Below are 13,158 nucleotides of genomic sequence, written 5' to 3'. Positions count from 1 at the left end.
CTGTAATTTAATTTTATTTAAATAAATGCAACTGTTCCCACACAAACGGCAATCATCACATTTGGTTAGGATTTAGATGCAAGAATGAACAATTCAAGTGCTTCAGAAACCCAGCAAATATCCTTCACAAATTAATACTGAAGCAACATCAAAACAACATCAAAGGGAACTGTGCTTCTCAGTAATTCATTTTGAAAAAAAGACCTTATTGCCACACTCCTAACAATAAACTAATTAAGAGTTGCCACAGAATTTTTAATGGAGTAGGATTTTGTGCTAGACTCTGGTGACATTTCAACTGGACTACTTACTAGAATACATTCTGCTTCTATCTAAAATTCCCTCTGAAGATCAGCTAGGGGCTTTCAATCCCTTCACTTCCTTTGCTGGACTCCTCTGTTCTGCTGCTCTTAGTGATCCTTACATGGAGGTCATTTATGCAGCTAAAGTACTTGAAGATCTTTCAGGGTGAGCACATATTTTGCTAATTACACCTACACACATACGGACATTTAGAAAATGAGAGTTGTTTGAAACATTCAGTGAAAACCTAATGCATAGCCAAGCCAAAGAAGTTCATTCACCATCCCTAAATAAAACTCTGAGGCTCTGCTACAAAGTCCAGAATTAGCTTCTCAGCCTGACTTAAAGTGGTTCTGAGGATGAGGTAACACATTCAACTTCAAAACACCATAGTTGGAGATACAAATGTAGGCTTTTTTGTGTTTTGATTTGCCAAAATATCATAACACAAATTTGATTAGCTTCTAAAGTGATTGTGATCAGAAAACAGTCATGACTTTCCTACAAAAGGATGGTGGAAAGGGAAACAATCTTCAGAAACCAATCAAGCTTGGTTTTATTTAGACTTGATTCTGAATGAGTGATTAAAAAATTCCAGTAAACACAAATAATAAGCTAACTCTTAAGAAATTGTAAGGTCATGCACCAGTAAGCACTTATTCCCACTCCATTCACTGCAAGTCAATTATACTTAAGGAACTATTATCATATCTCATCAATCCAAACCCATTTTTCAAAGGTGGAAAAAAGAAATCACATTCACTTAAGAAATGTGAATTGTGATATTTTACATGAGGTACAAATTTCAAAATAAATCATAACACTTAGGCCTTTCATAAAAATAAGATAAAAAGGGGGGGAAAGCCATTTATTTAGGAGAGAGAGAAAGAGAGAGAGAGAGAGAGAGAGAGAGAGAGAGAGAGAGAGATTACTAATAGACTAGGGAAGAAATTAAGAATACTTTGCCTAAAGAACATCTTTCTTCGGGGAACTCAAAGCATGTTAAAAATCATTATTTAATTCTTGCTCCTAACATATCAGTGGAATCTGAAAGACATGGAAACTAAAAGAAATTAAGTGATTCACTAGTAACCACAAAGTAAAAGCTCTAAATAAAGAATCTTTGTCTTTTGTTTTTCTCTTATTACTCTATCCCATGATTCTCCATTCAAATGTCTTTTTCCCCAACCCCCATACTTATTTGTACCTCATGTTCTTTCCACAGAATAGGATTCAAAGAAACTTAAACTGGGTTTTCAGTAGAAAATGATACATCAAATTCTGACTTACTCAAATCTAGAATTATCCAAGAGTAATTTGGAAGCTTATGGATATTCAATTAATCAAAATGCAGAGAAATGAATTAAGTTCACCTATAACAGCATTTAAGAAATAATAAACAATAAACTTTGTCCACTTGAATTCAAGAACTTCCTACCACACTGAGCATCTCAACTGTGGTTCTTGAAATAGACCTGTATTATGAGCCAGTATTCCTATCTGCTTTCAAAAGTGCATGTATCAGCCAAATACTATTTCAAATTCATGTCACTTTCCTAATAACCTACCAGTAAGTAATTAGGAGAAAAGTTTATTCTGGTTTGTTTATTTAAATGAAGATTTACACCAAATAGTTTTGATATATTTTAACATACCTTAACTATTACTTTCTATTTGCCTCTAGTCTTAAAAAGCCAGAAAAATGACTGGGAGAGAGCTAAGTTTCCATTTAAAAAAATGTGAAAATAGTTCCATGGGCCAATGTACAATTCCAAGTTTAGCAACACTTGGGAGTCCTAAAATAAGAGATAATATTAATCTTATGTTATAACACAATATCCAAACGTTAATATTTAGGTATAGGCCTGTGCAGTAGTGGAAGTTGGAGATTAAGACAATTAAATGAGCCATTTCTAAATATCAAGGAAACGTATTTGTTGTTATTGACACAATAAATAAATAAGAAGGTACCATTATTTGGCTCTATTTATCTGAAACAATGTCTGCCATCTAAACACAAAGGGTATATTATATCTGGGGAAGATTTTTTTTAAAGTGTTAAGGTGACAAAATAAATGATACGGTTCCCATAAAAGCAAAGCCTCAGTCAATGCATTCTTACGAGAAGGCTAGACACTGAGGGGACGCACACTCTGACTTGGCAATGGTGACTCACTGGCTGAGCAGAGTCTGCAATGCTTCATGCATGCGTTCTTTCAGTTTCAGTGACACCTTCTGTCCAAGATGGGACAAGCAGTCTTCTATTGAGCTCTCTGGGTTAACAGGGCTGAATACTGGAGACATGTGGCAGTCAAAGCCTGTGCTGGTGAAAGCTGAAGAAACAGATCAAAAGAAAAACCCAACTTAAATGACATCTACAGGTGTATATATAATGCAAGTCCACTCCCAAGAATATATCATTAGGTGTGGCAAAATAATAAACAGATAACATTGTGATTGTTCAAGATACATGGAATGATAAAGACAAGGATCAGTCAAACAACTTAGCTTAATTATCAGGGAGAGGTCAATGAACTTGGCTTTAGAAGACTAAACAAGAAGGCTACACTGCTATAAAACTGGAAGGGACAAGGCTTCATCTTCATTCCTTAGAGACATATTCAGTGCTTCTGCATCCTCATAGCAAAGACAACACGTGGTTTTCTTTTACAGTTAACTCCTGGCTCTATCGTACCTTGTCCTCTGTTTGCTTTGTTTGTTTTTTGTTTTTTTTTTTCCCATGGTACTGATTTTAGGCTCGATCCTACGTGGTCATAAGAGACGGAAGCAGAGCTTGACTGAACATCCTGGGAATCCCCACTCCAGAACTTACTCATCTGTGACCTCAGGTAAGTCATCAATCCTCTCTGAGCCTAGTTCTTCATGTGTAAAATAGAAATCATAACTGTGCTGGTTCCAAAGAAAATACTTTGTAATCTGAAAGTGCTACATAAGTAGGAGATATTATTATTTTCTCTATATACTAACTGCAGCTCATCAAAAACACCACCTTTTCCCCAAGTTACATTGGATTTCTGATTAAGGATTGATCCAGTTGGTGGATTATCTAGCTACCTAGGCCTTTTGTTTTCTTTCTTCCATTGACTGCCTCTGAACTATGTCACTGCTTAGAAGAGTCACAATGGAGGCTAAAAAACAAAGAGGTTTGGAAGCACCACTTTAAGACCTGAATTCTGGCCAAACTGGTCTACTTTTGCATGCCTTTGCTCAGGCTGCCCACATGACTGGAACCAGTTTCATTTAGGATTCAGGTCTGATACCACATCCTAAAGAAAGCCTTTCTTAAGCCTCCTAATTTTCAGAGATCTCTCTTCCAGTTATTTTTATATTTACTTATCTGCCCATATATTTTATCTCTAAGTAGGAAGTTGGGCTTATTTTTTTTACTTTTATCTTTGTATCCCAAGAGCCTTGCAGTGCCTTGCACATAGTAGATACTTAATAACTGTTGGTTAAATCAAATTAAATATGAAATGTCTGGGAAGTCAAAGCTACAGTAACCTTCTTAATTTTTACTAATTATCCTTTCCAGCTAGCATGAATAATTAAGAATTTAGATTTTTTTGCATGTACTAAAAATCGAAGAGTAGACACCAGGTGACAACTATAGATCAGGGATGGAATGAGAACAGAACTAACAATGGACGGGAGCTTGCAAAGAAGCAAATTTCGGCTTCATGTCAGAAAAAAAGCTTCCTAACAACAAGAGCTATCCAAAAGTGAAACGATTTGCCTTGAGACATAGTGGGTTTGGGGGCAGTGAGGTGGCACAGTGAACAGAGCTCTGGCCTTGGAGTCAGGAGGATCTGAGTTTAAATCCAACCTCAGACATTAACAATTAACTAGCTGTGTGACCCTGGGCAAGTCACTTAACCCCGATTGTCTCACCAAAAAAAAAAAAGCAAAGAGAGATAATGAGTTCCTTCCTTGGAAGTCTTCAAGCAGGGGATTCATTCATGTATAAGTTGGGTTAGATGGCTAACTCTCAAATTCTGTGATTTTGTAATTATGATTAAGTGGTGTTTTAATTCATGACCTACTACTACCAGAAAAAATTATTCACAGATCATTTAATAAGATTAGCATTCTATTTCAAAAAGTATAAAAATGGATGATTCCACTTTTTTTATTTGTTCAATTTAATTTGTTTATTGGTTAGAAAAAAGCTGTGTGACTTGCTAAAACTAAAGATGTATCTTAGCTAAGGAATGAACATGTGATGATCTATGCATCTTTAATAAATTCAATCAGAGAGAACTTTGTTCAATGACTCTGTCACAAAAGGTCTTTAAGCAAAGATTTGTTGTCTAGACATGTTGTAGAGGGATTCTCAAATGAGTAAGTAATATGATACCTTCCAAACTCTGAGGTTCTGTGATTTGGAAGATGTTCTAGAAGAAAACAAAAAGCCCTCTACCACTGAAATATTTACTACTTTATGTGAGCATATTATTCTAAAAATAAAGTAGAACAAATCCTGAAGAATTTTTTAAACAAACCAAAAATGAAATATAGCTAGAATAAGATGAACAAACAAACCTCCAGAAACTTCTTCATTCAGAGACCTCAGCTCTTTTTCAATTTCAGTCTTAACTTTCAATAGAAGTTCTTGGTCCAAGAGTTGTAAAGATGTAGATGGCTGGACCCCTAAAATAAATCAGAAAGCTTAACACACATATAAAGAGAAAGACACAGCAGGAGAAAAATAAAAGACAAGCATCAAAAACATGCAAAAAATTAATATAGCATTAACCACTGAAAAAATTTTGATTCAAGGCCCTTGTTTAGAAGTTGGGCCCATATGGCCCTGTTGGGAAGACACTTGTAAGTATTTGGGCCCAATGATTAGAGTAAAGTTCAGTGGAAATTTAAGGGAATTAAACAAAAAGAAAACTGACTTGAGGTCCCCTTGTCCTAGATATTTCTGCTAGAGAGGGGCAAATAAGAGAGTAACATTTCAAGAACCAACCTGTGGAAATTTCTATGCCCTTAATCCTGTAATTCAGAGTCCATTCTGCCAAGACAAAAACTTCATTCTCCACTGTTGCCTTTCTCCCCATTCATTTATCCCTCTCTAGCTCAGCTATACCTTATTAACAAAATCTTTTGTTGTTGTACAGTTGTTTTCTGTTGTGTCCAACTCTGTGACCCCATTTAGGGTTTTCTTAGTTTGCCATTTTCTTCTCCAGTTCATTATACAGATGAGGAAACTGAGGCAAACAGAGTTGAGTGACTTGCCCTGGGTCACACACCTAGCAATATCTGAAGTCAGATTTGAATTAAGTTAGATGAGTCTTCCTGACTCCAGGCTTGGCACTCTAGTCACTGTACCCTGCAGCTGCCCTTAACAAAATCTCCTTCATCCTAAACCTCATTCTCTCACTACTTCTATCTTTTGGAGCTCACATAAATAAGACTCTTTCTTGAAAATATGTCAACCATTGCCACTCTTCAGTGCCAGACACTCCTCTCATAATACAGGGCCAAAAAGAATCATGCACATACTCTTTGCTCCCTATTGTCACATCTAGATGCTGCCTCTCTTCTACTGTTAACTCAGCAACTCTTCCTCCCATGAAATTCACTTTCTATCCATAACACCTGGACAGGATTCTTGTGGTAGTCATTTATTCACTTGTAGGTCATTTATTCACTTGTAGGTCATTCTCCCTCATTTCTCAAGTTCAGTATTAGGCTTATAATCTTCATCTTCATCCTAACTAATCTCTGACCTCATCCTGGATAATTACAATATTTATACTGATGATCCAACACCCTAAACTTCCTTAATTTCCACTCTCATGACTTCCATTTCTATTATCACTTTACTTCAGCAACCCAGAGAGGTATTTGCATGTTAGATTTAACTAGCACTCTAAATTATTACTGTTTTGTGACTTTAAACTCTGAAATAACAACCATTTCTTCCACCTCTCTCTATGAATCACTTTTTTTTTTTTGGCAAGGCAACTGGGGTTAAGTGACTTGCCCAAAGTCACACAGCTAGTAAGCATTATGTGTCTGAGGTTGGACTTGAACTCAGGTCTTCCGGACTCCAGGGACGGTTTGCTCTATCCACTGCACCACCTAGCTGTCCCTATGAATCACTTCTAAACCTATTTTTTGTACTTATTATGGCTTCCTGTTCCATCATGTTCTCCTGCTCTATCACACATATATTGTCCTGACCCTAAGCGTGACTATGTACATTGTCTTCAACCTTGAAACCCCTGTCCCTTTATTCTTTCAACATTCACACTCTACTAATACTTAACCCCTAGTCATCCTCCACCTTTTATTCTAACTCCCTAGATGCTGAATACTACTGAATTCATGCAACCACTCCTACTGGGTCCATTACAAATTTATATTAATTTAACAAAGTAGTAACAAAATTGACCTGTGAACTTCTGTTTTCTTCAGCATACTTAAAAAAAATTTTTTTTACTAGATTTGTATTCTTTCTTGACCACAACTTTCTCTCAAGCTCCCAATGTCACCCCAAACATGTTTCAGATGATCTCACCTCCTACTTTATTTTTTTCCACTTAATAATATTTAATTTTTTCCAATTACTTGCAAAGACAGTTTTCAATACTCACTTTTACAAGATTTTGAGTTCCAAATTTTTTTCTCCCTCCATTCCCTCTGTCTTCCCTAAGACAACATGCAATCTGATATAGGCTATACATGTACAATCATATTAAACATATTTCTACATTAGTCATATTGTGAAAGAAAAATCAAAACGAAAGGAAAAAACCACAAGAAAAAAAAAAAGAAAACATGCTTCAATCTGCATTCGGACTCCTTAGTTCTTTCTCTGGACGTGGACAGCATTTCCCACCATGATTCCCTTGGAATTGTCTTAGATCATTATATTGCTGAGAAGAGCTAAGTCTATCAAAGGTGGTCATTGCACAGTGTTGCTGTTAGTGTATACAATGTTCTCCTGGTTCTGCTCACTTCACTCAGCATCAGTTCATGTAAGTCTTTTCAGGTTTTTCTGAAATCCGCCTGCTCATCATTTCTTACAGCACAATAGTATTCCATTACATTCATATACCACAACTTGTTCAGCCATTTCCCAATTGATGGGCATCACCTCAATTTAAACCAGAATTTCTTTGCCACCACAAAAAGAGCTGCTATAAATACTTTTGTACATGTGGATCCTTTTCCCTTTTTTATGATCTCTTTGGGATACAAATCTCCTAGTGGCATTCCTAGATCAAAGGGTATGCACAGTTTTATAGCCCTTTGGGCATCTCCTACTTTATTGATAAAATATAAGCTATCATAAATTCTGTCAACTATTTCAAACCAAAAAACCTCTACACCTTTACCCATCTCCTCCTCTGCTCCATTTTCTGAGAAATAAGTGGCATTCTCCTTTCTAACTCTAAACTTGCCCTTATCTCCAACTCCTCGTCCTTTATGAATTTGTCCAATCAATCACTTTTCCCACTCTGCTAACATAGCTCTATCTGCTGGCTCTTCCATAATCTACAAATATGCTCTGGTCACGCACCCAAACTAAAAAACCTTCCCTTTACATCATCATTCTCACAAGAGACTTCTATTCTTTTTTAGTGGTAAGCTTCTAGAAAGAATTATTTATATTCTCTGCCTCCACACTTACTCACCATTCACTCAAATCTCAATCCCTAGTAATTCTGACTTTTAAATTCAACTCTACTGGAACAGCTCTCTCCAAAGTTGCTACTCTCTTAAACTGCTAAATCTAAATGGCCTTTTCTTTGATTTCTTTACAGTGTTGGACATCAGTGAATATGTCCTCCTAGACTCTTCTCTATTAGCTTCTAAGACAATGCTTCATCCTAGTTTTCTTCTGACTCACTTCCCCCTTCTGTTCTTCCACTTCATAGAACCCCTTTCTCCCTTTAAGATGCAGCATGAACACCAACTTCTAAATAAAGCCTTTCTTAATCACCTCAACTACTAGTGCTCTCACTCCTAAACCACCTTAGTTAATACTTTGGATTTATTTAATGTATTCTGCATATACTTATATATAATTACCTGCTATTTTTTCCATTTGAATATGTATGTAAGTCCCTTGCATGTTTCATTGCATTTAGAGTTTCATTCATTGTATTTGTAACCCTAGCAGCTAGTAGAGTGCCTGGCACATGGCAGATGTTAATAAATACTTGCTGACCGATTGATATGTGTCTGAAAGATCTTTCTCAATTTCTTTTGTTTATCTTCAATCTCCTGTTGCTTAAGGACAATTAATCTGCCAATGCTCTGTCCTGGGCCCTCTTCTAGTTCTACATTCTCTCCCTTGGTGACATCACCCACTCTCCTGGAAATAATTACTCCTTCTCTATAGCTAACATTCATTCTCTCTCTCTCTGTCTCTCTCTCTCACACACACACACACACACACACACACACACACACACCCCTAATCTCCCCCCAAATGCCACATCTTCAATTGCTGGCTGGTCATCTCCATATCTATGTCCCTAAGCCTAAATTACTTCCTCTAAGCTCCCCTATTTTTAGTTGCAAATATTATAGTTGTCTTCCTTTCCTCCCCATGATTCTGTTTTATTAATTCTCCATAACATCTCCTATAACTTACCACTTATACTATGTGTGTGTGTGTGTGTGTATATATATATATATATATATATATATATTATAGAAATATCAGTATCTTCTTTCTCTCTAATCCACTCAAATATAGATTCTCATTAGCCTTCCTCTGGACTACTGTAATAACCTTTTAATTTTTCTTCCAGTTTCCCCCCTTTTCCAATACAACATTAATACAGATGTCAAAATAATCTTTCTAAGGCCCAGGTCTGACTTATTCAAAAACTTCCAGTGCCTCACTTTCACACCCAAGATAAAATACAAATCGCTTAGCTTTGCATTTATGGACCTCCATAATCTTGCTCTGACCTCCTAACCCAGTCTTATTTCACATCATTTTCCTTAACCTGCCAGCCAAACTAGAGTACAGGTTGTTCCCCAAACTCAACATGACATCTCTTGCCTCCATACATTCATAAAAACTATTCCCTTTGCTTTGAATGCACTGCTTCCTACTCTTCAGAATACTTATCTTCCTTCAAGACTATCAGGTTCTTCTTCTCTATGCAATCTTTCCAGCAGAAAGGATTCTCTCTCCTCAAACATTCCTAGCATACTTACTTAGTCTGGAAAGCTCCTCTACTTTCTCACTTTTATTAGCTTATATGTGTATGTCTGGCCCTCCCTCTCCAGTATCCCAAAAGAATGTAGGGCAGAGATTATATTTATATCTGTGTATTCCTTACACAGCATAGTGGTGCTTATGTGTTTGCTGAATTGAAGGCAGGAATAAGATAGATAGGTATCCAAAAAGAAATGGTTACTTTAAGAGACAGCAACATACTGTAATAATTCGTAGAGAATAAGGTGGTAGACAGGAATCTATACATTTTGCATTTTGTCTCTTTCACTCTGAATGTCTTATTCCCTATCTACTCTGTGGTAACAGTATCACAACCTTATCTTTGTAATCTCTCAATCTTTCATTCCTTTAATGTTTAATGTTATCAGATGGACTGAGTTAATACAAGGTTTCACTCCCCACATTGCACAGCTAAGGTCCTAGCTGTGGTCACTAGTCAGTGAGGTTACAAGGGATACAAGGGATACAAGTAAGATTAGTCAAAGAAGCCTTGTCCAGGAAGTGATACAAGGACAAAGAACAGGAAAGTGAACAAGAGCCTAGGAGATGTTCACAGTTTATAGGAAATCAAGTCTATATACCCCAAAATAATTAGACCCAGGGAACTACATCGAGAAAATGAAAATGAAGTCAGAAATACCCTGAGTTTGGACAACTCACAGAGCCTTTCCCAAGCATACAGAGGACCAAAGATCTGACTTGAAGGAAACTGAAGGAAAGAAGGAGGCCAGAGCATTAGCAGGCCTACTTTTGGGGAGAGAAACTGTGTGTTCCCACTAAAGGTTTAAAGGTCAGTCTCCACTAAATCTTACTTCTTAGAAGAACAGTTCATTTTAATTTAGAAACACAGCAGTAGCAGCATCAATTGTATGTTTAATGTTACTTGTATGGTTACTTGTATAAAACAGCAAGATTAATACAGTTTACATTATAACCTGTTTTGTTTGCTTGGTTACAAAGCTGTTGGTTACATTTGTTTGGTTTTTTTTTTTAAATGAAAAGTGCAGCCCCAAGGCAAGCAGTGTTCCTCCTTCCTCCCCTTGTACTCCCACAGGGCACCCACCGTCCATAGAGATCAAATGAGACAATAAATATAAAGGACGTGGCAAACCTTAAAATGCTACATAAATTATTAGCTATTTTAAGGCAGCAAATGGGGATTTTAAGGCAAAATTAATTAAGTAGAGTAATTGATAAAGCTATGCAATGCAATTCACTCTCACAACATGGACTGGCTCTGCTTGGGGTCTGGACAAAGCATGTCCTTCATGTGGTTAATTCATTATTATTTTAAAAATACTTTTCACCATATAAAACATAAAAAATATATTGGGGGAAAGAGAGAAGTAGACCCTTATAACAAATAAGCATAGCCACGCAAAACAAATACAGACAGTGGCCGAGTACAAACACAAATGTATCCCACACTTCAAATTCATAAGCTCTCTGTTGGGAGGTGTGTTCACATGCTTCATCATTCTCACTCTCTGGTGTTTATCCTCCCTCAACCACCCAAAAATCTATCCCCATTTGCTTCTCTGCAATAAGTCTATTCAAACCACCTTTAATGTTGTCATGTACACATTTTGAGTTTACTATATAATAGAAGGTAAGATGTTGACAAGTCTAATATCTGCCAGCCTGCTTCTAGTTTTCCCAGCAGTTCATATCAAATAGGGAGCTCTTTAGTAAGTAATTTGTGGTAGGGATTTATTAAACACTGGATTATTTCGTTTCATTGTTTCTGATCTTCCCTTGTTTAATGTTCCATCAAGTCATTTTTCTAGCTAACCAGGACCAACAGCTTTTTATCATCTATAAAGAAATCCGAGAAAAAAAAAACATTCTGTATAATGACAAAAAGCATTAAAATATATGCAATAAATCATTAAGACACCCAAATGACGTAAAGACAACTTAAAATTTTTGTTCTGACAAAATTTTTTTTAAAACCTGAAAAGGAAAGCTATTCCAAGCTAATAGTTAGGGTCAAGGAAATATAGTAAGAATATTAACACTTCACAAACTGATATGCAGATTGAACACACGACCAATCAAAATACTAGCAGGCTATTTCTTAGAACCAAAGTCATAATAAAGTTCATTATGGAAAAAGTAACAGGTAAGACTATAAGGAAATATGAAAAATAAAACTGGCAAACCATAAAGCAGTAATTATTATGCTGCCTTCAGTACCTACATATATATACACACACACACACACACACACAAAACAGAACAACATCAGTGAGAGAATAAAGAACCCATAAACAGGACCTATCAATATGCTTAAAAAAACATTAAGTAGGTTAATAATAATAATGAAGTACAAAAACAAATACAATAATAAAACAAAAGACCTATATATACAAAAAGCAGAGAAAAAACATATATACAAACAAAATGTGCTCAACAACTGGGGAATGGCTGAACAAATTGTGTTATATGAATGTAATGGAATATTTCTATACTATAAGTAATCACAAATATGGAAAAATTCAGGGAAAGATTGAAAGACTTGTATGGAGTGATGCAGAGTGAAGAAAGCAGAACCCAAAAAAAAGCATACAAAAACTACAACAATGTAAATTTTTAAAAAACAACAACATGAAGCAAACACATCTCAGGTCAAAGAACAGAAAATGCTGGTACCAAAGAATTAAATTCAAAGTACTCATTCTCCCTTTCTATTAATAGCTAATAAGCTACAAAAGTAGAAAGCACCAAATACTATTAGTCAAACTCACTCTATAGGATGCTTTTGTTAAATGTTTTCAGGATGACTGGTTTGTAGAGAATGTTCATTGTGTTTCAAAATAAAGTATCAAAAAAAGAATTTCTTTTTAAAATCTAGGGAATAGAATGACAAATTAATAAAAACTGTTGGGAAAATTGGATAGTTCTATGACCAAAAATAAGGTGTTGATTCACACCATACAGTACATAGCAAACTAATTATTAACAATCCACACTTTTTTTTTAAATGGAAGAAAAATGAATAATACAACTCAACTATGGACAGAAACATTTTTATCAAACAGAAGAAATGACTGAAGATAAAATTCACAATTTGATTATACAAAGATGAGTTTTTAATACAACAAAATCAACACCTCTAAAATTAAAAGAAACAGATTGCAGAAAAATATCAGCAGTAAATTAAAGTCATTCAACCTCATAAGGAACTGATACAAGATTAAAACTAAAATACTATTAAGTGGAAAAAATAAAATAAAATAAAACAGAAAACCCCATAGTCAACGAAGAAACTAAAACAATAACTTCAGCAAGATCAAGGATACAAAATAAACTTGCAAAAATCATTAATATTTCTATACTTTAAAAAATCAGGAAGAAATATAAGATAAATTCAAAGTAGCTACAAAATGTATATAATTCAGGGCCAACCTACAAAAATACACAAAATTTATATAAATACTACAACATCACTCTTTAAAGATAAAAAGAGAAGTTTAAATTGGAGAAAGATTTGCTGCTCTTGGTTGGGCTACAGCAATATGAAGGGGAAAAAAATCATTATTGCTCCCCTTCATGGAACTACATTCCACCCAAATTAGCCTACCTGTTCTCCAAATTTGGCATGGTAACTTTTTTTTTTAAACAGG

At 35.4% G+C, this 13,158-nt stretch overlaps 1 protein-coding gene across 2 annotated transcripts in view; it reads right to left on the bottom strand.

Moving 5' to 3' along the window:
* Window positions 1–13,158, bottom strand: part of BCL2L13 (BCL2 like 13) — a 50,743-nt gene that overhangs the window by 23,279 nt on the left and 14,306 nt on the right. For both annotated transcript variants that reach the window (XM_027857281.1, XM_027857282.1), the window contains exons 3-4: window positions 4,864–4,971; window positions 2,480–2,636 (exon numbers count right to left, since the gene is read on the bottom strand). In XM_027857281.1, the coding sequence (XP_027713082.1) occupies window positions 2,480–2,636; window positions 4,864–4,971 (265 nt within the window). The remainder of the gene's footprint in view (window positions 1–2,479; window positions 2,637–4,863; window positions 4,972–13,158) is intronic.

Source organism: Vombatus ursinus, unplaced genomic scaffold (assembly GCF_900497805.2).
Source record: "Vombatus ursinus unplaced genomic scaffold, bare-nosed wombat genome assembly UNPS02012082.1, whole genome shotgun sequence".
Taxonomy (NCBI): Eukaryota; Metazoa; Chordata; class Mammalia; order Diprotodontia; family Vombatidae; genus Vombatus; species Vombatus ursinus.
Note: the sequence above shows the minus strand (reverse complement) of the source record. Positions and strands in the feature narration are given on the sequence as shown.